Source organism: Cryptomeria japonica, chromosome 11 (assembly GCF_030272615.1).
Source record: "Cryptomeria japonica chromosome 11, Sugi_1.0, whole genome shotgun sequence".
Taxonomy (NCBI): domain Eukaryota; kingdom Viridiplantae; phylum Streptophyta; class Pinopsida; order Cupressales; family Cupressaceae; genus Cryptomeria; species Cryptomeria japonica.
In genome coordinates, this window is record NC_081415.1 from 722,661,631 (window position 1) to 722,686,070 (window position 24,440).

The following is a 24,440-nucleotide window of genomic DNA, read 5'->3' on the forward strand; positions in this document are numbered from 1 at the left end:
TCCATGGCTCACACTTAACAAATATTAAACTTGCCATTTTGTATCCTTAGATCCTTGGAGCCAGACTGGTCGAGAGAAAGATGCGGGAAGTGTTTACTATTTTCAGTGAAAATCCACCTGGATCAATTTGGAATCATTCATGTTGCAGATTTTATCGGAGCTTATGCTTGTTTCTTCAGTGGCTGATAAAATACTAGAGGAGACTAAAGAATGAGATGTTTGAAGGTTTCCAAGGGATCTAAGGATGGGAGTCAAACAATTACCAAGTGGTCTAAGACGAGAGTCACATATTACCATAGAATAATCTCACTCTGAAATTATCATTGTGCTTAAAAATTCGACAATTTCAACAATTTTAGAGTTTTGGCTTGTAGGCGAGGGTTTGAAGCAGTAGTTTGGGATTTGAGTGCTATATTTGTGATAGATATTTATGTAAGCTTTGTGGATGTGGGTTTATTTATATTTCTTTGTATTCAGTGTTATTTTATCATAATAAACCTTGATGTAGAGTTTGGAGAGTTTCCTTGCAAGTTGGATAAAGTTCAGTGTGTGTTCGGGTTTCATTTTGCTTCCTATTTTGTGAGAAGTTGCAACATATGTAATGTGTTCTTAGCAGCAATTTTATGACAGAAAAACGATGTATTTTCGTGATGTAAATCTGTTATAACAATTATATATCAGTTCCATGAAAGTTTACTAAAGTTCGTGGTGTTTTTTAGAAAAAAAATTTGTATTGATTATAGCCAATAAACTGTGGTACAATATGGATATTACAGATTTATCAGTAGGTCATGACTGTGCAAAATAAGTCAAGAAGACCTTCCTATACATGCTAAGTCAAAAATGTTTCTTTTCACAAAATACATGCCTATCTAATGACTGAGTCATGAACAACGACTGTCTATTTACAAAACTAGAGATGTAGATATAAGGACTATCCATCGAAGGAGGTAAATACAAAAAACATTGTTCATGGTATATGTTTGGACTAAATCCAGGCGATCCATCCTGAAGGTCCTTCCATCCACACTAGTTTGCTATCATCCAACATTCTGGCAGATTGGATCATCTATTCTTGCACTAGATGGCCATTACGTTTGATTTCTTCCATGAGAGCATCTAAGGCGTTGACAAATGGTGTTCTTTCAACATTCGTTCTTCCCCAGGTGTAGTCATGTGAGAACTCGAAGATGAAGACTGTAGTGTGTCTGTTTGATAGAAATCTCTGGAACTTCTCTTTATTTAACCTGAATACCATGGTAACCTACGAGCAAACAAAGTGGAGGGTGAGACTTCGAAAAGATTCAGTAAGAGCCCTTTCTTGCCCTTGAAACTTTTTTAGATTCCTAATTTTCCATAAATACCAAAGGATATCACGAAAAAGCAGATTCCAGAATAGATTAGTGTCTTTCTTAAGGCCTTTAATGTACCCAATAGCAAGATCAAGTATGCAACTATGTAATGGAAGAGTAAAACCAAACATAAGCCAAATTTCCTTATCAATAATACAGTTAAAAAAGATGTGCCTACTGGAATCCTTGACTTTACATATAGAGTACAAATCCTCTTTCATATAATCAGATCTAACAGGCAACTTATCAAGTAGTAGTAGCCATCTGAAGGTTTTCTTCCTAAGAGCCAGCAAAGAGCCCCAGAGTGCCTTAAGAATATTGCTCCATTGAGCATGGGAAAGGTCAGAATACCAAATAGAATTAAGGTGGTTAAGAATATTGTAATTAGAAGAGAGGGTGTTATAAATAGAGATAGGTTTTAAACTCCCAAGCGGGCTACCATCAATCCAAGCAAAGGAGAGAAAACAGTTTTCATTTACATCACAAGTTTTGGGAAGTTGAAGGAGATTAAAGGCATTGTACAAAATGTTATAAGTCCTTTTATTAGATAAAGGAAGCCGATATTTACTGGAGAGATCGTCCCATGGGATGAGATTGTCGTTAGCTAGGATGTCTTTAAGACAACAAATACCTTTGTTGGCCCATTTTTTGGTCGAGCACCCTTGAGTGAGGGCAAGACGCTTACCGTTGTGGGTTAAGTTCCACCAGATTGACCTTTCCCCAAAGACTTGATTATCTCGGCTGATCCAATTATTGCCAATACTAAACCTAATGGCTTCCCATGCTTTCCAGATGGTTTTAAAGATAGCAGAGCCTGCGATAGAGACTGAAGGATCCAGCTAATAGATCACTAACGGGGAGGAATTTCTATGATTTAGCTTTCTTGGGAACCCCCATTCTAACATTATTGCGAATGAGAATTTTCCACAGTTCATTACCTTCAAGTGCATGAAAAATCCATTTGGCAGCCAGGGGAATCCCTTGCATTTTCATATCCTTAAGACCCAGACCTCCAATAGATTTATCCATACAACACTATTCCCACTTGACAGAATGAGTTTTCCTATGGCCTCTACAATCCGACCACAGAAAATCCCGAATGGTTTTATGTATCTCATTGATTTGATAGTTATTAAACATCCATACAGACGCATAGTAGATACTGTAGGAGGATAGGATCTTTTGGCACACTTGCAATCTTCCTGCCAGTGAGAGATAGTGCTTGTTCCATTTGGTAAGTTTGGACTCAATCTTCCCCTTAATCCACACCCACATATCCTTAAGGCAAGGAGAGATAGCAAAGGGGATCCCCAGATATCTGACAATTGTGTTTGGTCCTCCCCATTGATACCCATAGGTAGAGAGCCAATCTAGAGGTCTCTTAGTCCATCCGAGCAAAGTAGATTTGGATTGTGAGATCTTAGCCCCTGAGGCGTCACAGAAAAGAGAGAGCTTGGAGGATAAAGCATTCAAGTTCTCCTTAGATAATTCAAAAAATAGAGCAGTATCATTTGCAAATTGGATGTTAAGCAGCTCTAAATCATCTGGAAGGGAGATTCCTCTAACCTTAGGGGAGAGAGAGTTGTCCCTGAGCAGGTAAAACAGAGCATCCAAGGCTATCACAAAGAGGGCAGGGGCTAGAGGGTATCCCTGTCGAATAGATCTACTGAGCTCGAAGGGCTACGAGATCGGACCATTTATTTCCACCTGGGCATGAGCATCCCTAAGAAGGATCTGAACAAACTGACAAAAGATCTTAGGGAACCCAAAGGCTTGGAGCATAGTGGAGATAAAACCCCATTCAATCCCATCATAGGCCTTTTCAAAGTCCAACAAGAACATGGCCACCTTTTGATCTAAAATTCTAGCCCATTCCATAGCCTCCCAGCTTGTAATAAGATTTTCCAAAATGTATCTCCCCTTAATGATTCCTGTTTGGGTGGAGCAGATAAATTTAGGTAAGATATTTTCAAGCCTTAAAGCAAGCATCTTAGCAAGAATCTTATAAGAGACATTGAGTAGTGTTATAGGGCGGCAATTTTTTATTAGAGCCTTGTCCCCTTCTTTGGGAATAAGCTTAATCAGTCCTCTATTGATGTCAATTCCCAGAGACCTTGTCCTGGTGGCTTCATTATAGACCTCAAGAAGATCATCAACAATCCAAGCGATATTAGCCTTATAGAATTCAATGGTAAGCCCATCCGGCCCTTGGGCTTTGTCATTATGAAGGGAGTTAATGGCTCTAATAATTTCCTCAGTTGAGAAGGGTTTACTAAGATATTTAACTTCATCGGGTGATACAATCTTAGGAATAAGAGTCCCACATTTGTCCCTAGCAATCCTGGATGCCGGAGAGTCCTCAGAGGAGAACAACAGCTTATATAAGTTGAGGAACTCACTCATGATTTCCTCATCAACAGATATTTACTTGTTGTCCATCCAAAGCTTGTCAATCCTTTCCTTACATTGTTTTTGTTTCAGAAGGTTGAGGAAGAACTTAGAGCCTTTATCCCCTTGAGATAGCCAAAGCATCCTAGCTCTGGTTCGGGCTCCTAATGCTCTAACATGTTGACGTTTCCTGAGTTCATCTCTAGCCACAACCACCAGGTGGGTGAGATGAGAGTTGCTCGGATCGTTTTGAATGTCTTGTTTCACATTGTGCAGTCTAGAGGATAGGAAAAGCTCTACTTGCCTGACATCCTTGGCCTTCTTCTTGCCAATGGTGCTAAGAATCTTCTGCCAACTTTTAATCGAGGTATTCTAGTTGTGAATATAAGAACCATTTTTGGAATTCCATTTATTAAATACCCTCACTATATGAATAGCAGCTAAAACATCCTGGTCTTTAAGAAGATTGTTGTTAAGAATGAATTTGCCACCAGTCTTGTTAAGGGGTTTGCTCGAGTTCCTAGTGACAATCTCTGCAAAAATGGGGTGATGGTCAGAGAGGGAGGAGGGTCTAACAGCCACCGAAGAGTCTTGGAGATCTGGGATAAAGGAGAAGAAATCTTTGTTGGTGTAGAATCTATCAAGTCTGGAATAGATCCTGCTACCGGCTTTCTGAAAGTTGCACCAAGTAAACCAAATGCCCTTACGAACATGTTTTAAGCCTTCCAATGGGTCAAAAAGTTTCTTAATGTTTTTCATCCTATCCCAATGAGGCTTTTCCCCTTGTTTCCATTCAATAGCGGCTCCTCTTGATTTGTCTTCCTTATGCTAGACCATATTGAAATCTCCCCCCAGAATCCATGGAATATCGAGAAAAGAGGCAATCCACTACCAGAGATCAGATCTATCCCTATAATCATTGGGGGCGTAGATGGTGCACAGCCCAAAGGAAGAGTCTCCAAGTTGGAAAGTTACCCAAACAACTCTATTGCAAGGGGAGATTCCTGAGCAAAGTATAGAGCTTCACCAATTAGGGTTAACAAGTATGGTAGCTCCTCCTTTGCCTTTCTCATGTTTAGTGTAAAATTTGAGGGAGTCCCTCCAAATAAAGTTTTGATTGACCTCCAATGCAAAGTTAATTGTTTTAACCTCCTGAAGTAGGACAAAGTCCAACTCCTTATGGTTATTAAGCAGTCTTCTCACCACATATTTCCTATCTGGGGATTCTAGCCCCCAGATATTCCAAGATAGGCATTTCATGGAGAACAAGTTTTTATTTATCATTCTTGTCAGCCTTAAAGTTGTTAAAGCACTTAGGGATACTCGCCTTTCGGTTAGATTTTTTATGCATGGGAGAGAGCTTGTTTTTAGAGCCTAACGGTCTCCCTCTTTTCGTTCTGTTGAGTGCTTCAGCTTCAAATGTTTCCTCATTTGGGTTGTCAGCATCCTTCAACTCCTCACCATTAATGGTCGACAAGTTGGATCTCAACTCAGTCTCCACCTCAGACTCATGAATGTCAACCGAGAAGGCATCTTCAGGGGAATCACCCTCAGACATGCATGTCTCAGAAGAGCAAAAGGCTTTAAGATTGTCAATCGTTGGAGCAGCCGAGATAATCTCATAGAGGACATTATCATCATCAATCAAGGATTTTGATTTCAAAGGGGTAGAGGTCAGGGAGGCAATGAGGATAGAATGAGGGGAACAACCCTCATGCCCTGGGGGATCCAAAGTGTCGTTCTGCACTAATGTCGAATTGGATGGGTTATCCCAAGCTTGGGATTGATTAATTGCAGGAACAGATTGAGGATCATAGAGGGCAGAGGGGGTTGCAGCCCTACGATCAATTCCTTCAAAAGTCCTAACAATTGACTTGACATGAGAGTCCGTGTCAGGGCTGGTCATTGCCAGAGCCTCGGGTGGGGGTCTACATCCATCAACCTCTATGCCTGGTTCAGCAGTATGTGCTTTCTGGTGCCCTCTAGCCCTAATTTTTTCCAGAGCAAATTGTTGGGTATTCTTCTTTTTGGATCTCTTATTTTTCCTAGAAACCACCTGCAAGCCAGAGTCTTAGAGTCCATCCATCTAGGAGATGGCAATAGAAACCGCCGAATGGGGGGGGGCTTTGCATTGAAGGAGCCGGAATCGATATTATTTTCAAATTTAGGAGGTTTGACAGGTTGATCCTTTGGGAGACTAGCCACTACACTATTGATGGCCTTACTGAGAGAATCCAATTTATCTCTGACAGACGGTGTTTCTGGAGTCTTGGAGGACGATTTGGGGTAGCAAGGTCATCTTTATTAGTGGCGGCTCCAGGGGGGTTACCATTGAGTTTAGTTCTAGTCGAGAGAATAGGGCAAGATCGTCTGATGTGACCTTCCTGTCTACACAGGAAGCATGAGTTCAGATCACCTAGGGTTTCCAGAATGCAGGTGAAGGATTCATCTTGAAGTTTGATTTCGAGAAATCTAGGGATGTCAATGCCCGAGTTGATAGAAATCAAGACTCTGGCATCCAGGTTGGGGACAAGATTCGTAGAGTGGTCAATTCTAACCACTTTCCCTATCGATTCAAGAACTTGTGGAATGAATTTCCAAAAAATGGGAGGTAAATTTTTAATTAGAAGCCACCGAGGGCAAGAGATAGCCAAAATTTCCTCATTAATCGCATCAAAGGACCATTTGAGGGCCCTGAAGATGGTTTGCCCAATGGCCTAGAACTGTTTATGTAGAACCTCTGCCTGAGATTTATTGTCTTCAAAGAAAATAACAAATAAACCCTTCTGAATCATTCTACAAAAGGAAAAATTGAACCCTAACTTTCTATCCCACACATTTTTCATCCAGTCATCAAGAAATTTCCTAGCCGGACACTTATCCAAATTAGTTACTGCAAAGAAAATGGCTATGTCTTGGAGTCTTTTATTTTCTAGTTCAAGGGCTTCGGTCATAGAATCGTTAGGAGAGATAGAGAAAGTACAAGGACCCAAGGCAGGATCCTTACCTCGTCCTTCGTCTCCGCCATTGAAGCCTGCAGACGAAGCACTTACCAGAGAAAATTTGGCCTCTCGCGAGATCCACACGGCGTCACCAACGATGGCGTCTCGGAATGAGTTGCCAAGAAGATCTTCCTCCACGAATTTTGAAGAGGGCAAATGGGTCACGTCTGACCCATTTAATTCCACCTCCATCGAGCATTAAATGCTCCTGCCTCCACTCGCACCTACAATTACTACAACCGCCGCACACAGAGAGCCTAAGCGAAAAGTTAGTTAAAAGGAAAGAAACACGGGGGTAGAGGTTTACCACCGTGGAGGAGGTCTTTCCACCTCCTCCACACGTAGGAGCGAGAAGCCCGATGCCAGGCACACGATGGGTCCACGTCAAACCCTAGTTGCAGACCCAGCCCTCTATAATGTATTTTTCCTATTAATCAATTGTCGTGTTTTTAAGAATTCATTTCTATCCCAAGTTTGTAAAATTTCTATTGTTTGGAAATTTTAATAAAGGAGTTTCAAAAGGGTTCTTGGATCTAATCATTATTCTCCAAGGTACAATACAGATAAGCATTAAGCACAATAAGACAACATGGAACACATGAAAGACAAAGACAGACTGAAAGTACTACAAAACCTTACAACCAACCATTCCGAAGTCATGGTAGTTTGAAGCCAAAATAAGCCAATGATTTTTGCTTCATCCTAGAACAAGGATCGAACAATTCAATACATCTTTTTTGGGAATGATCACTCGCAACAACTTTAGCCAATCTAGGGATTGTTAAAGAAGGGTCCATAGTTGTATCTTCTATAGGAGCTTTTCCCTTGTTATCATTCTTTTGCATAACTTCAATTGAAGTGGAACATTCCTCAACAACAATAGGCAAAACCAAACTTTTTCTCCAAACAGAGTGATATTTTTTAACACTTAGGCAGTTGGATGTGGCATGGCACACTTTACAATATTGTTGATAAATGATAGAAGAGTCTTCAAAATCCATTTGTTGAACCCAAACAACTAATTTGGAAGATAAAGTGATCCAAGAAGGGAGAACTTTATCATTTTCCACAAGCACACAAAAACGAGCAGATAATAAACGTTTTTTGACTTTCAACAACAAAGTATTATCCAAATGTATTGGCAATAAGCACGAAAACCTCTTTGTCCCAAAACTCCAAAGGCAAACTTGACAAACAAACCCAGATGGGGAACTTGAAGGAGGCATCACTTAAAGGGTTGAAACCCAAAGACTAAGTTTTAAGAGAAAGGGCATTAGATCACATTAACCAAGGACCATCCTGAAGAACCCTAAAGCAATCTCAAAAGAGGAAAAGGAAAACAAGAAAAAAATATTCAACATAGAGAAAACCTCTACCTGGCCCTTAGGTTTCCAAATCTAAAACACCCATCTTCGAACAAAATCAATGTTGGATCGAAAACTGCAAAATCTGCCAACCAATGAGTTTTGAAACTATGCAGTCATCTTAACCAATAGAGAATCAAGGACAAACAATCTCTCTTCCACCATGGCATGAACAGGGGAAGCACTTCCATGTCCAAGAAGACCCTTGAACCTTTCACCGAACTATCAAACACATCAAATGCAGAATCCCCAAGGGCTGAAACAAGAGCAACAACAAGGGATGGGGCCTCCACACAAGGCACAAAGGGACTACTAGGTGTTGGATGTAAAGATGCATCAAACTCATTCTACTAAGAAGTCTTGGGCACACTAACCGCAGTAGTAACCTTAGGACAAGAACCCACAAGAAGGGAATCAACTACAGACCCATCTAAACCAACACCTTGCTCTTTCAAGCATGCCTTCACTAGGATAACAAGGAGAAGCCCGTCTTCCTCCTCACCATCAATCGAGCCACCACCATCACCAAAACAATCATGGCCCCAAATGTCCATGGCATCATCAGGACTAGCTCCTACACCAACCACAATAGTCACAACACCATCTTCAACAATATTGCAAGATGAGAGAGATGAACCAAGGTTTTTGGACTGCAGTGCCCCCAAATTCGCACCAAAAGCCCTAGATGCAACATCATGGGGTGAGGACATAGCAAGGAGCAAAACCCCTTTCTAAGGGCGTGAGAAAAGCCATCTAGCCTAGAGCCAGAAGCCACCGAGGAAGAACGTGCCAAGTAAACGACTCTATGTGCTTCCGCCCACATGTCCAGGAGATAAACCTCTTCCTCATACGAACACCAAAGGGTTGAGCCATCCTTCTTGTCCAAATCATCGCCCCAAACTGTATCCCCTATAGAAACCCTTTCGCCATTCATGTTCCCACTCCTACTCCACTCCATTAATTAGGCTTCGTAGTGTTATATAATTATTAATAGTTATTTTATTAAGATCAATTATCATTAACATTACATAAATATAATTAAAATAATATATAATCTTGAACTAATAATTAATAATTAAATTTAAAAATAATTTTATTATTATATTATAATTATATAGATTTTATAATCAAATTAAGTTTATATTCTTAAAGAAAATGTATGTTTTCACTATACTATTTATATTATATTATAATAATTAATATTATTTTATTGAAGTGAGAGTTTAGTTAATATTATAAAAAATATAATTAAAATAACAATAATTCAACATTATAATAATTAAAAATTACAACAAATATTTTTATTACTATATTATCACACTTGTTTAAGAGAAATTTAATATTATTTATTTAATAATTATTTTATTAAAAAAATAATCTCTGTCATCTCTAAAATATCTCGAATAAATTAAATAACTTGATGTCTATACTAGTTTACTCTTACTTGAATTAGTCTATTTATTTGAACTGGATTTATGCGAAGGGATTTTATTCCTTTCAATATTCTTTTACACTTTATTATAACGCAATTTTGTAGAGTTGAAATTTGGTATACAGAGCATTCAAAAGCAACTTAAGTTCTTTTTTGAAGGATATCCGATGGTAAATATGTTTAGCTGGCCTCTAATTATAATATAGAATATAGTCTTCGTTGTCTCTTTGATGCAACTTTTCCTGAAGTGTTTTGGTATCTTTGATAAGAAATACATTTTTATACTGACGGGTTTGCCTTTGTCAAAATCGCCTACAAAGATATTAGCACACGATTTAGGAAAAATGAATCGAATTTGTTGTAAGGTGAAAATCTCCATTAAAAGTGTGTATATAATAAATTGAACCCAAATTAAAACATGTAGAAGGCAAACTAAAACACGTAGTCACCCTCAAATTTCTATTTTACAGGCAGGGGTGGCTATCAAATTCTAGCCCTGTATGATTGTCTGCTGTATTTAGTAGACTATAATAACAAATAATTTTCTACGTTAACAAAGTTGAAACCATGTATTTGACTGATCTATTCATCTTTTGTTAATAAGTCGGTAAAAGCTCTTGCTTTCATCTTTTCTACTTGTATGAGATAGCAGAGTGATGATGCTGGCGAATCACAAACCTACACAAATTTAGCCTGCTTTTGTATAGAATTCATATAAATATCCAAGACATGTTACAGAAAGATTGCATGTTTAAATTCTCAAATTTTGGTCATGTAGCCTTTGAGCAAATTCTTTCCATTTAAATCCCTGTGATTTGCACCATGTGCCAGAACTTTGTTTCATTCTAACTTCAAATAAATTTACAGCAGCCGAACTTAAATTAATTTACAGCAGTTGAACTTCAAATTAATCATGCACAGGAGTTCTCTCATAATATACAAAAGAAGATAGGATCATTAAAGCACCATAACAAGAAAAGCATACCAGCATTTTGCCCCTTGGGCCTTTGGCACATCTTTACAGTTGCTATACTGATGTTTATTCAGAATCTTTATCTTGTGAATCGTCCTGAGTATCATCATCTTCATTCTTATCATCCTCTTCCTCAGTATCATCTTCTTCACTGTCAGGTGCATTCCCATTGCTGCTTCTTATCCCATGCCTGTGCTTGAAATCAGGATCAACAATATTGATCATCTCAGTCAAGGCTTGATGTTCAAGGCTTTGTCGAGAGCCTAAGCTGGGAACTGGATAATTCTGGCTTCCTGCAGTTGGTGTTATCTCAGGCTGCATGTCTTGATCCCTCATCGAGCTGTTCAGTTGGATATCCTGCCTTGACCTAACATATTCTGAAGCTCCAATTTGGCTAGCATCAAAATCTTGATGAAGAGCTTCATCATTGGTCCTTCCAATTCCTGGCTTTCTCTCGTCACTCCGAAGGGACTCATTATCACAGTGAAATGACCCAGGAGTGCTTACTGCCCAACTACCAGGAACCTCTGATGTCAATAGATCATTTGTTGTTATGGTATTCCTGTCTTCCCTTATCTTGGAATCCATCTCATCCACCTTCTGCCAATTGCCAGGACACGATCTCTGCCCATCTTGATTCACTGTATTTCTGATAGAATGGTATGTTGTGGCAGGGCACTCACTACTCTTAGCCATATTGGGCATCTTTTCTGATTCAGCACCAATCCTAGTATTCAATGTTGTCCTTTGGTTTTCAGCAGCAATTTCTTTTCCTTCCCAACACATTTGAGCATGCTCTTCATCCTCAACTTGCACTTTTTCTCCTCCCAGATCCCCTTCACAATCTTGTATCTCATCATCGTCCAGTATCCTCCCTCTTAATGTCTTCCTTGAACTGGCTGGCTCATTTCCTGTAGCATATGCATGACATTCTGGCCTTTTACCTCCACCTGAGATTTCAAGCAACTGAGTTGCCTCTGCTTCAGTTGCAAGCACCTGTTCAGTGCCAATCTGTTCATCATCTTGATATAGCATGGTATCCATAACCTCTGTGTCATGTCTTGAATTCTTTTGTGTGATCTGAATTGTATCTGCACAGTCTTCTTGTGTGTCACCATTTTCCCAGTCCTCTAGTGTATTTCCAATTGCCCTTTTATTTATATTGCACTTTTCAACACTGCTAGAATCACTTGTGCATTCTGTTTCTCCATCTTTTTTTGGCGTTTCTGCTTCATCAGAAGTTGCTCCATCTCCTATAATTCCATCACTTCCAACATTACCTGCCCTGATTTCTTCTCTTACTCTACTTACCGCTCCACAAAGATTTTCAGTTCTCGTCTCAAATTCATCATCTATATTTGGCAGTTCACAGTTTTCACCATCCTCCAGAGTTCTTAACATTCCATTTAATTGTTCTTGCTGCTTTTGTTGCAAAGCTGCAATTTCTTCAGCTGTGACATGGAATGCTCGCAGTTGAGTCTCTCTGTAAAATGCAACTGAAAAACTATCAGGGCAATTTACAGCACAATATACATTAAAGGAGCATACTGAAAGATAATTCTCATCCCACAAGAAGAATTCATCTAGAATATAGAAAAATCAGTAACATGCCTTTAAGAGGCTTAAGAAGTTGAGAATAAATATATATGCAGTCTTCAAGACTGCTGCAGAAAGAAAATATGGGGCTGTTATACTGACCGAAGAACAATACGCTCTCGGGCACCTTGTAACCGTTGCTTTTCAAGTCCGAGGTCTCGAATAGCAGCAGCTATTTCCAACTCCAGTACAGAAACCTTGGCCCATGCATCTTCTCGTGCTGCCTGCTAACGTTAGAATAAAGGGTACTCTCAGTTAATCTGTATCATGGTACACACTGACTGATTACTTTGTCAAATATATGCCAATCACGTCAATAGATAATTCATAATCTACTTCATGCATCTTTGAAATGGATTCTTGAAGAGGGGTCCTTAGATAATATATTAAAGGAGCCTTAAAGTCTAAAATCATTGACACTATATGAAAACATATTCAAGTTCTAAGAAGTATGGAATTGAGAAGTATACACATAATGGTGAGATTAACATGAAAATTTATTTAGTCCGCACAACTTCTAAGAATGAATATTCTTAACCAGTGCCCAACAAGAGAAAAGCCCATCTCTTGGCATCAAAGAATAATTGCTGACAAAAAGAACTAGTAGTAGTAAATTACTATTCACATGAACATTTTTGTAAAAATTGCTTCAGAAATCCTGTTGCAAGGATAAGCATCCTACCACAGATAAGAGCATTTATCTTTTTTTCTGTTTTCATAAAAGATAATATATTGATATAAAGATAGTATACAAAAGCAGCCAACTTATGTTACAGCAAAATCATTAGATTGGCTGAGAGTCACAAGAAGATGCAAACAGATAACATAGTGATAGCCATATGCTCCAACCCTTGTCAAGGAGATTGGAAGTGTGCTACGAGTCTGACATTTGTCTTAGCTGTCCATTACATTTATCACCCTTAGCACTCATAATATAAATATGTTGAGATACTCTGCAAGCATGCCGCAATTGACTTCATTCTTAGATATCACTAAAAACACCTAGAAATCCTTTAGCTCTAATTCTGATCCAAAACCTGAAAACTAAAAAAGCTCAGCCTCTCAGGCAGAGGGGAGTGCATCAAAAGATTAAGTCTATTCTAAACTTCTAAGCATCCAACTATTAGCCTCAGTACCAACTTTTTATGTGGAAGGAAGATACTCAAAGGAGAGGACACATCTCTCATCTTAACCTCAAACCTATTCATCAACTCAAATTTTATTAATAATAAAATTTCCACTTGCCAATCCCCCACCTTAGAAAAAAAAGCGAACATGAGCTGATGTTTCATTTCCTCCATAGTCAGTGTCAAACATTCAATAAAGGCCATTGTTAGCACAATGAGCAACAGAAACCAACAATTAAAAACATTGAATATAACTGATGGCATTGGAAAATTTTAATTACATATGTATTCACATAACAATTTAATTTCTGATCTCATAGAAAAAGTAGCATCTATATAGGTGTGGTTTCTTCTTTGGGGTATTAAAGCTAGAAGCCTTATAAGGTTCTTCAGTTAAGAGATTTTCTTTTTGAAATGACGTCAATAACCTTATCAATGGCTCAAACCGCAATTAACAGTCCAATCAGATGCCACTTTGGAAAATAACAAACCTTTTGTTTATGGTTTGACTGATGAAGATTGTTTTAAGCATAAGAACTCATTTATTTCAAAGAATGTTCCAAGAGAATAGAATAAGCATAAGAACTCATTTATTTCAAAGAAAGTTCAAAGAGAATAGAACTAATCAGATTGGAATTCCTTCAAAGAACACTGTTCTCACCTTTTCTTTTTCCAGTTCCATTTTGATCCGTTGTAGTTCACGCTCCTTTTCAGCGACTTTCTGTTTAGTTCCATGGAAGAAAACTTAAACATTCATTATTATCTGCCTAATGTCACAAAGGCAATTGCTCAGAGAAAAAGAGGTTGGAAGATTTTATATTTGGTTACAGAACATACTTTTCTTGCAGATGCTGAACTGGACTCCTCTTCACGAAGTTGAACTTCAAGTTCGCGGGCCCTTTTCTCTGATTTCATAAGACTTTCCCTTACATCCTCCTGATGAAAAAAGGATAAAGAGAAATGTTCCAGACTATATAATTCCATATTAAAAAAAATTTAAATAGTAGTAACTCCAGGAATCTTCCACACAATGAACACTAAATGAAATGTTTAAGTTAACAGTAGAAACATACCAACTTGGACCTCAACGCTTCCATTAATACACGATTTTCTTTGTCTGACTCCTGCACAGTGAATAGGACTTCTTATCAGATAATTCATAAAAATTAAAAGAGGCAACTTGTTAATACATAAAATCAATGATAATGGAATCCAATGAATGCCACACTAGCAGATCTAATCCAGAACCAATCTATATTTACAATTCTGGAAAGCTGAAACCCATTTTTTTGTGCAAGAAAACCATAAATATTGAAATACCTGTAGCTTAGTTATAACATCAATCTGCTCCTTGTGTTGTCGTGCAGCAGCCTCTGATTGACGCTTCAGTTCTTCTAGAGATTCCAAACGAATCCTTTCTACAGCAGCCTTCAGGTCTGCTTCAGCCTTTCCTCTTTCATCCCTCCGCTGGCTTCTTTCCTCTTCCAACTGTTGTTCAAGTTCTACAATTGTTGTCTTTTGACTGCACAATTCATATGCATTGATTACTTCATGTGCTACAAGAAGCATGTTTTGATACAAGTGACATAAAATGAATACAATATTTAGTTTATAATCAATCAAAAAATCTACCACAAACAAGAAAAAAGATTTTTTCTGCAAAAGCTCTACAAGGGCACTGATTGCACTCTTAAGTTTTCCCAATGCTACGGTATATTTTGGGTTAGAGCTTTTCCTTGGGAGGACCCTGACCTAGACACTGCAACAGACAAATTCATACCCACTGTTGTCAGTATATTTGGGTCCCTTAAGGTTCAGCAATAGAGTGCTCTGAAATGGTAAATTGATATTATACAAGGAGATTAAAGACTCCTTAAATAGAGATTTACATACAAAGTTTCTAAAACAGAAACTCACTATGAAAAAGAAATTACCTAAACTAATGAACTAACTAAATGACATCATAGAAATATGACAATATTACTTTAATATGCTCCAAATCCAATATGACCAAACAACCAAAAAATACAATTTGCCAAAGATCATGGAGCATGTATCACAGTTTGCCTCAATGCCATCAAACCTATGATACAAGTAAAATCAAATTAGAAATTTTGCTTTTGTTCAGTGATGTACTTGTTTTCGGTTGCACAACGGGGTAGGCATATCCCATACTAAAGAGAAAGAATTCTGATCTATACTCAGACCTATAACATAGGCGAGTTATTAACTAGAGGAAAAAACATTGAATTTACATAAGAGTCCCCAGGTAACAACTTCTAGCTGATGAATCAACTCTGACCTACAGTTCTAATGCAATCTGTTGAACAAACACACCAGAACATAAAACAAGTCAGTTTCTTCTCCATGCGACAGGTCAGCTTTTTCCTACTATGATCTCCAAGGACCTGCCCTCTATCTCTTTGTTGAGAAATGACAGGTTTTCTTAAACCTTCAAATTGCAGTGGGTCTTCCTATCTAAAAATCACAGAATTTCTCTATGAATTTGCACGAAAAGGGTCTGCAAAATCACCGTTTTCCATACAATCTGGGTGTTCATTTTCTGTGAGATTTGTTTTTTTTTTGGACGGGTTTCTTTGTTTCCTTAGATGGGTGGCTTTTCTGGGAGTTCCTACACATGACCTAGGGTTAGTCTGTAGTTTTTTATTATTTTTCAAAAAATCGTGGGTGTTTGAGCTAGGGTTTCTAGGTGCTTCTTTTCTCAATTGATCTAGGGTTTCTACCAAACATTTTGCAAACCTAGGGGTTTGTGCTAGTAGAGTCTATCTAATTTTTGACAGAAAAATCAATTTTGTCGATTTTTTCAAATCGTAGTCCATTGCTGAAGTTGACCTTGTTTTTCGTGCCTTTAGAAAATGGGAGGAATGACATCTTTGATTAGCATTATGTTGGAAGGTAATCAACACTTCGACAGTAAAAATTACAAAACCTAGAAAAAACGCTTGCTCGCCATTTTTGAGTACCAGTGCCTTGACCAGATTGTCCTTGGTACATACACGCGTCCCACTGTTGCAGGCAAAGACCAGGACAAGTTTGTTGAGTGTAACCGTGAAACAGTATGTTACTAAAATTATCTGTCACCTATGAGATGCTTCCAAAAATACCTTCTGGCAAGACACCTACACAAATCTAGCCTCATCTAAAGGATCTGCATGAGAGGTCAAACAAGGGCAAAGCATTCTTCCTTAAAAATATGTTGTTCTTGATTATGATGGACAACAAGATGTCTTTGCAAGATCATCTCATGAAGATCAAAAACATCTGGGATCAGCTGGAGGCCATTGGTCACAAGATTGGAAAAAGAGGATATGGTGGTTATCATGCTAAAAAACTTACCACGATCCTATGAGCACTTCATTGGAACTCTCGACATTGCGTCCACCAATGTTGACGTGAAGTTTGATGAAATGTGCAACAAGCTCTTGCAGCAGGATAGGTGGAAGTAGCAGTAGCAAGACAACCACTATGGAACAAGTATTTACTGCCAAAGACAAAGGCAAAGGCAAGTCCTCTTAGCAAAAAGGACGGCAAATCTGAGGAGAGTCCCAAGAAGAATATCACATGTCAATATTGTGGTAGGCTTGGTCATATGGCAAAACACTGCAAGAAGCGGTTGGCTGATCAAAAATCCAACCAGGGAGGGTCAGCATAAGGCCCATGTTGTAGAGCATACTAAGCAAAAGGAGTTTGCCTTTTAATGCAATAAATGAAATAAGCTTCTTAACAAATTTATAAACAAACAAATAAATAATACATCCACCCATATGGCATACCAATTACTTTCCAAATATTATAGATGGCTGCACTTTTTCTGAGTTAATCTCCAAAATCAGAATTCTCATTCAATGCCCTTCTTGGATGAAATGTTCTTCCTTTTATATATCCCATTCGGAGGGAGTCATACCTCTTCATGGTGACCATCACCTTTGAAAGGACGCCTCCTTTCATTATTAATGTGTTGCCTTTTATATGTTTTGGGTGGCAGATGACTAAGCCAGTCAGCCTACTTAAGATGAAAGGTTGCTACTTCTTAAGTAGTAGTTGACATCCTTAATCTGGTCGGCCCTTCATTGTTGCTATTTGTTATTTTCATTCCTTTATTTTTGGTCAGGCCTGTTTATTCAGCCGCCGAGAAATTAATACTTATTAAGGCTGATTGTGATCTGTGTGGGGCATGACACATAGATCTCATGTAATCAAGAGACACATTTTGCCACTAATTTTTTCATCTTGCAAAGTATATCAGCTTCAATGCCCAACTTTAAGCAAATGATTTTGAATGAAAGGCAGTTAGAGAGTCCTAATTGTAGGAAAGCTAAAGAAAAGAAGGTTCGGAAGACCATTTTTATGATAGATTTGTCAAAGTCATGGAGGATATCATCAATGTAAGTTTTCAAACTCCAATTTCTAATTTTTTTCTAATGTTAAAATTCGCTGATTTTAAAAAAAATTAATATTTAGGTGTCAAAATCACTGGTTAGGGTTCTATGATTGATAAATGAGGATCAAAACCCCATGGTGTATCCATACATGGCCATTGATAAGGCCAAAGAGGTAATTCAGCATTTATATGGGTTAAATAAGACCAAATATGAACCCATACGGTACATAATTGATTGGAGGTGGAACCAACTCCACCAACATATTAATGATTGATGTCTACTATTTGAACCCTAGGTTTTTTTCTTCCCTTCTTTCAAAGCAAATGCAATGGTTATGCTTGGCCTCAACATATGTATTGAGAGATTGGTTGCTGATGAGAACCTTCCAAACTTCATACTTGATGAGTTATAAGAAATTGGATACTTGATGAGTTACAAGAAATTGGAAGGGGGAGATGAGTTATAAGAAATTGGAAGGGGGATTATTTTCTTCAAATTTTTGCATTTGTAGGAGCACCACACTACAACCAACTATAAAACATGTATGTTTAAATTTAATTTTAACTTTTAAGTTTACTAAAATTCTTACAAAGTTATATATATTATCCTTGTAAATTTGTGGTGGGAAGATTAAGGTGCCACAACACCTAATCTTTGAAAGGTTGTGTTGATGTGTGTTTTGTGACACCTTACAACATAGAATAAATTACCGAGTACTCTATCCTTTGTTGAACAATATCAACTCAAATGTTAATCTTCGTGATCAAACGTGGCAACTCCAAGGTTCCGATTGTCAGGTCTTGACATTATTCATGGATAGACTTAGTGTCCTTGATGTGATGTTGCTGGAATCACAAGGGGACTTACGTTTTACTTGAACTTTGTTGGAATGTGGAAACTAATTGACTTGGAAAAAAAGGGCAAAAGGATAACGGGTAGAAAAGACTATCCTTAATGATATTAAGTTTCCACAATCCATAGAATTATTGCAGATGCTTTTGAATTAGATTGTGTAGAGTTTTTTGCATCAATTGAAATATCCCAGACCAATTTTTTTCAATTTTTCAATTACAAAAAGTAATGCAACACACATCCATTAGGGTTAGCACTTAAACCAAAACGATGCGGAATACAACTCTAACCAAGAATGTACACCAGGATCCCGGGTTGGGCAAGGCGTGAGCATATGGTCAAAGGGTCTTAAAGCATTCTGAAAGTAACTCTAACCAAGAATGTGTCCAAAATGGACTAAAATATGGTCAGAGGATCTTAGTGCATACTGAAAGCAACTCTAACCAAGAATGTGCCCAAGATGCTAACATATGGTCAGAGGATCTTTACAATTACAACTGCTGGAAGGAAAACTCGACACCAAGCATGTGCTCTCAAACCCAGGGTGGGAATGGAGCTACCATATGGCGGAGATGCTAAGAACTTAGAAATGGAATTAAAAGTAAATAACAAGCGTGAAATGAAGATGAGAAGAAATGCTGCCAGTACTACTGCTCAACTTACAATATGATAGTGAATGCTTGCCAAAATCATAAGATTAAGACTATACAATGCTGCAACAATATAGAAGACTCTCCCGGGCTTAACAAAAATGAGATGTCCAAGAAATTCTACTAGAGGATCAATCTTAATATTCTGATTTACAACAGACCTGCACTGGAAATGCTTAATCAGCAACACATGGAATCACTAAAATGCTCATTACTCTCTCAATACTAGTCCGAATGACCCAAAACCAAAAACAATGGCTTCCTATGAAGGAGGCGAACAAACCAATACTAAGAAATCAGACATTAACCCAACAGATTATTTAACACGAACCCCAAGGCAATTCCCAACAATGACGCCAGGCAAGAATGGCGATTCTTCTCTACAAATTAAAACACTTCATATTAGAATCTGCAAATTTGCACAAAGGAGTGCCCAGCCAAAACAAGAGGAAATATGCAATACCCAGAATGAATATGTTTTTATTTTGAATTATATGAGTGAAACTACGAATCTGCCCTGCTAACCGCGACTCCCGAAAATGAAATGAAATGCAAATAACTGAACTTCTAGCACACATCAAGCTACAATGCAATCCTCACTACAAACTCTCACAACTACACTAAATCACCACTAGTTGCTATCTTTCAAGCAAGAAGCAATGCCAAGGCTAGGAGGCATTCATTCCTCGAAGCAACCCCAATACCATTATGGCAGAGTAACACTTCAATAGACATCATCCCCTATAAATGAAGGGAAGAGGCCTCCATTTATAAGCTTAACAAGGAATATCTAGAGGCTTCTAGAAAGTGCGCCCTAATTTCACATTTGAATTTTCCTCCAAGAGAGGGCGCCACTTTTAAAAGCTTTAATTAACCTTTATTTTAATTCACTTCTCTTCATAAAGTTGGCACCCCTTTTCATAAGCAAGATTTTAGACCTTAGGAAATATTAAATCCCTTCCATGATGCGTCCACCCTTGAAGACAACCTTTTAAAACAACTTGAAGTGATGAAGCTAGGCCAAGGGGTCAACTTTAAAATATAACATTAAAACATAACATTATTTAAATGAAATGAACTTCTCTCCAAAAACATCCCAAGGCCAAAAGTGACGAAGCCAATTGAACCAACTGAAGAAGAGAACTAACTGTGCCGAAATAATCAGGACCACTGCCAGAAATAAAATTTACTAAAAATAGTAAATTCCAAAAAGTGCTCGGAACGCAAAGCCGGACATACCACTGCGAAGCCCTCTGAAAACCCAGAAAGAATCCGTGATCCAAACTCTAATTCACGAGCAACAACAACCTCCAAAACTGGAAACCCTAATTTTACCCATTGAGTAGCCTACGGGTCTCCGAAATAGGCCATCGGTCAACTGAAACATCACGCCTGAGAAGGGGACATTACAGTCCGCCCTCCCCAAGATTGCTTGTCTTCAAGCAATCGCAAGTTTGGATGCTGCAAAATCTCCTCATTCTCCCAAGTTGCATCCTCCAAGGGCAAATTCTTCCACCTCACCAAGTATTCCTTTATTGTTCTTCTTCTCAAAGAAAGCTCTCTGGAATCAATAATCTCTTCCGGAATCAAAATCAACTGCCCTTCTTCGTCCAAAGGTGGTAATTGTGAAGAAGCAATAACATTATGTCCAAGTGCCTTCTTGAGGTGAGACACGTGGAAGACATTGTGCACTTTACTACTCGAAGGTAGCTCCAACTCATAAGCTACTGCTCCAACCTTTCTGATGACTTGGAATGGCCCATAGAAACGAGGCTTGAGCTTCTCAGCTCCACTCTTCTTGAGAGTAGACTGTCTGTATGGCTGTAGTCGAAGATAAACCATATCTCCAACCTCAAAAGAGCGCTCCACGCGTCGTTGATCAGCGTACATCTTCTGCTGATTCTGAGCAATCTCCAAGTTGTTCTTCAAGGATTTCAGGATGTCTTGACTTTGCTGCAACAAATCCTTGGCTTGAGGGGCTTTGCTATCACCAAACACCAAATCAGCAAAGCTAGGAGCCTCATAACCATAGAGAGCCATGAAGGGAGACATCCTTATTGACATGTGAAAGGAAGAATTGTAACAATACTTGCCTATGTGGAGCCATTTCACCCATGCTCTTTGCTGCCCCGAAACATAGTTTCTCAGATAGCCTTCCAACCACTTGTTCACTATCTCTGTTTGTCCATTGGTTTGGGGGTGATAACTAGTGCTTGGAGTAAGCACCGTACCACTCATCCTGAAGACTTCTTGCCAAAAGGTGCTTAGGAACTTGCTGTCCCTATCACTCACAATGTTTTTTGGCAACCCATGCAATCTAAACACCTCATGAAAAAACAAATCTGCAACTTGAGCTGCTGAAAAAGAACTCGTGATGGCAAAGAAGTGAGCAAACTTTGTCAATCTGTCCACTACAACATAGATACAATCTTTGCCTTGGGCCTTTGGCAATCCAGTGATGAAGTCCATTGATATGCTTTCCTATTTTTGGTTGGGAATGGGAAGAGGTTGCAGCAGACCAGCAGGTAGAGTGTGCTCATTCTTGTTCATCTGACAAGTAGGACATTCCTGGATGTAGCGTTGAACTTCCCCTTTCAGCCCTTTCCAAGCAAATCTTTCCCGAATCTGCCTATATGTCTTGAAGAAACCCTGATAAACAGCAAGTGGAATGTCATGGAATGTCATCAAAATCTTTTTTCTAAGCTTAGAATCAGCCACCACAAAGATTCTACCCTTGTAGTGTATCAGCCCGTCAACCACCTTGTACCTTTCGTCATGAAAAGTACCTTCAATGATGCTGATTGCCAACTGATTTTTGGCATTAATCAGCGAGCAACATGTCCTTCCAATCAGCAGTGAGCTCACACAATGAACTCAGATGAGGTCTCCTAGATAGAGCATCAGCCACAATATTGTTTTTCCCTTTGACATACTCAATGTCAAAATCGTAAGCTTGAAGCTTACTCACCCACTTTTGTTGTCTCTCGTTCAAATCCTTCCGATGCATGAAGTGCTTGAGACTATTGTGATAAGTCTTGACCACAAATTTGCTCCCCACCAAATACTATCTGAACTTAGCTAATACATGCATGATTGCAAGCATTTCCTTGTCATAGATGGAGTAGGTCCTTTCAACACCTCTTAATTTTCTACTCTCAAACACAATGGGATGCTTGTCTTGCATCAAAACAGCCCCAACACCTTCTCCAGATGCATCACACTATAGCTCGAAGGGCTTGGAGAAATCTAGAATTGCCAAAACCGGACAAGAGCTCATGATCTTCTTAAACTTATCAAAAGTAGTTTGAGTCTTTTCTGTCCAACAAAAAGCTCCCTTTTTCGTGAGGTCAGTAAGAGGAGCAGAGTTTTGTGAATAGCCCTTCACAAATCTTCTGTAAAAACCACAAAGACCCAAGAACCCTTTCAAATGAGTCAAGTTCTCTGGGGGTGGCCAATCAATTGTTGCCTTCATCTTTTCGAGATCAACCTTCACTCCATCAGCACTGATTATGTGACCAAGGTAAAGTAGCTCCTTCATTCCAAATTAACATTTGGATTCTTTGGCAAACAGACTTTCTGATTCAAGGATGCTAAGCACTTCCTCTAAGTGCTTGAGGTGTTCTTCCCATGTCCTGTTGTAGATCAGAATGTCATCAAAAAAGATTAACACGAAGTTCCTCAACTGCTTCTGAAAGACTCTGTTCATACAAGACTGGAAGGTAGCAGGAGCATTAGTCAACCCAAATGGCATGACTAAAAACTCGAAGTGACCATAGTGACATCTAAATGCTGTCTTCTCAACATCAGACCCTCTCATCCGAATTTGGTAGTAGCCCGACCTCAGATCAATCTTTGAGAAGAACTTGGCTCCATGTAGCTCATCTATGAGCTCATCTATCCTTGGAATGGGGTATCGATTTTTGATGGTGCTTTGATTCAAAGCACGATAATCCACACACATGCGAATGGTACCATCCTTCTTCTTCACAAGGACGACTGCTGAAGCGAAAGGACTCTTACTTGGACGAATGAAGCCCATCTCCAAGAGTTCCTTAATGTTTTTCTCAATCTCATCCTTTTGCTTCTTAGGGTACCGATATGGAGTTGTGATAACTGGTTTAGCCCCTTCCTTGAGCTCTATGACATGCTCTGAGCCTCATTCGGGAGGTGGCCCAGGAGGTAAATCAGCAAACACTTTACTCTTCTTGGTGAGTAAGGACTGGATATCAGAAGGGTAGTCCCTCTTTGTTTCAACCGGACTAGCTGGGAGAATCATACATTCCGCAGCCCACTCAACTTGGTCATGCCGAATCAACTTTGCCATTCGCTTGAATGACACAATCCGAGGTCCACCGTTAGACATTCCTCTTAACACCACCTTCTTCCCATCGGATTGAAACTTGAGCTCCATGGTTTGCAGATTTAGGGAGATCTCTCCAAGTGAACGCAGCCATTGAATGCCTAGGACATCATCTGTATCTCCAATGCTGACTACATAGAAGTCATCCTTGACTTCGTAGTTGCCTAATTGCATAGACATATTTGGGATCTTCTTGGTGCAAGACTGTGAAACCCATCAGCAACCATAACCTTGAAGCCTTCAAAATCTTCTGTTTGCAGCCCTTTCTTTGCCACCACCACTTCATCAATGAAGTTATGCGTTGCTCCAGTATCAATCAAAGCAACTATTCACTGCCCCTTAATCATCCCTCGAACCTTGAAGGATTCATTTTTTTGAAAGCTCGAAAGTTGAGCCAAGGTACCCCCACTTCCTTTTTCACCTTCAGATTCTTCGGGAACTCTTTCCACTTCGCTGTCATCACAATCTGATTGCTGGTCTGAAGAATTAGAATCGCCTTCTCCAGCTGAATAGTATTCAATTTGATGAATTTTGACTCCCTTTGGGCAAATATGATCTTGGGACCATTTTTCTCTACACCAGAAACATAACCTCTTTCTTCGGAGTTCGTTAAGTGTCTCTGGATCCAGCCTTGTGACATGAGTGTTATGTTGTTTGAACTCCTTATGGTGAGGTCCCTTTCCTTTATCCTTTTTGTGAAATAATGGCTTGGATTGAATTTTTGCCTTAGGAGCAGCCCACTCCATATTTCTTGCTTTTTTCATTGCCTCTTGAAAGGAGGGTGGATCGAAAGCTTTAATCCAACCCTTGAGTGGTTCCATAAGCCCTTCACTGAATAGGATCACCAACCGTCTCTCAGTGATTCCCGTGACCATTACTGAAAGCCTCTGAAATTCAGCTATGTAAGCATCGACTGTGCCATGTTGTCTAAGTTGTGCCAA

At 39.0% G+C, this 24,440-nt stretch overlaps 1 protein-coding gene across 3 annotated transcripts in view; it reads right to left on the reverse strand.

Moving 5' to 3' along the window:
* Window positions 1-798: 798 nt before the first annotated feature.
* LOC131061262 (uncharacterized) overlaps window positions 799-24,440 on the reverse strand; it is a 97,984-nt gene continuing 74,342 nt past the window's right edge. The window contains exons 8-14 of one of the 3 annotated variants that reach the window (XR_009110520.2): window positions 14,555-14,756; window positions 14,308-14,358; window positions 14,072-14,170; window positions 13,896-13,955; window positions 12,210-12,334; window positions 10,524-11,994; window positions 799-1,264 (exon numbers count right to left, since the gene is read on the reverse strand). Coding sequence is in view for 2 of the 3 variants with exons in the window: in XM_057994832.2 (XP_057850815.1) it covers window positions 10,578-11,994; window positions 12,210-12,334; window positions 13,896-13,955; window positions 14,072-14,170; window positions 14,308-14,358; window positions 14,555-14,756 (1,954 nt within the window). In the remaining variant the exon portion in view is untranslated. Of the gene's footprint in view, window positions 1,265-10,217; window positions 11,995-12,209; window positions 12,335-13,895; window positions 13,956-14,071; window positions 14,171-14,307; window positions 14,359-14,554; window positions 14,757-24,440 lie in introns of those variants that run through there. The other 2 variants (XM_057994833.2, XM_057994832.2) reach the window with 2 other exon arrangements.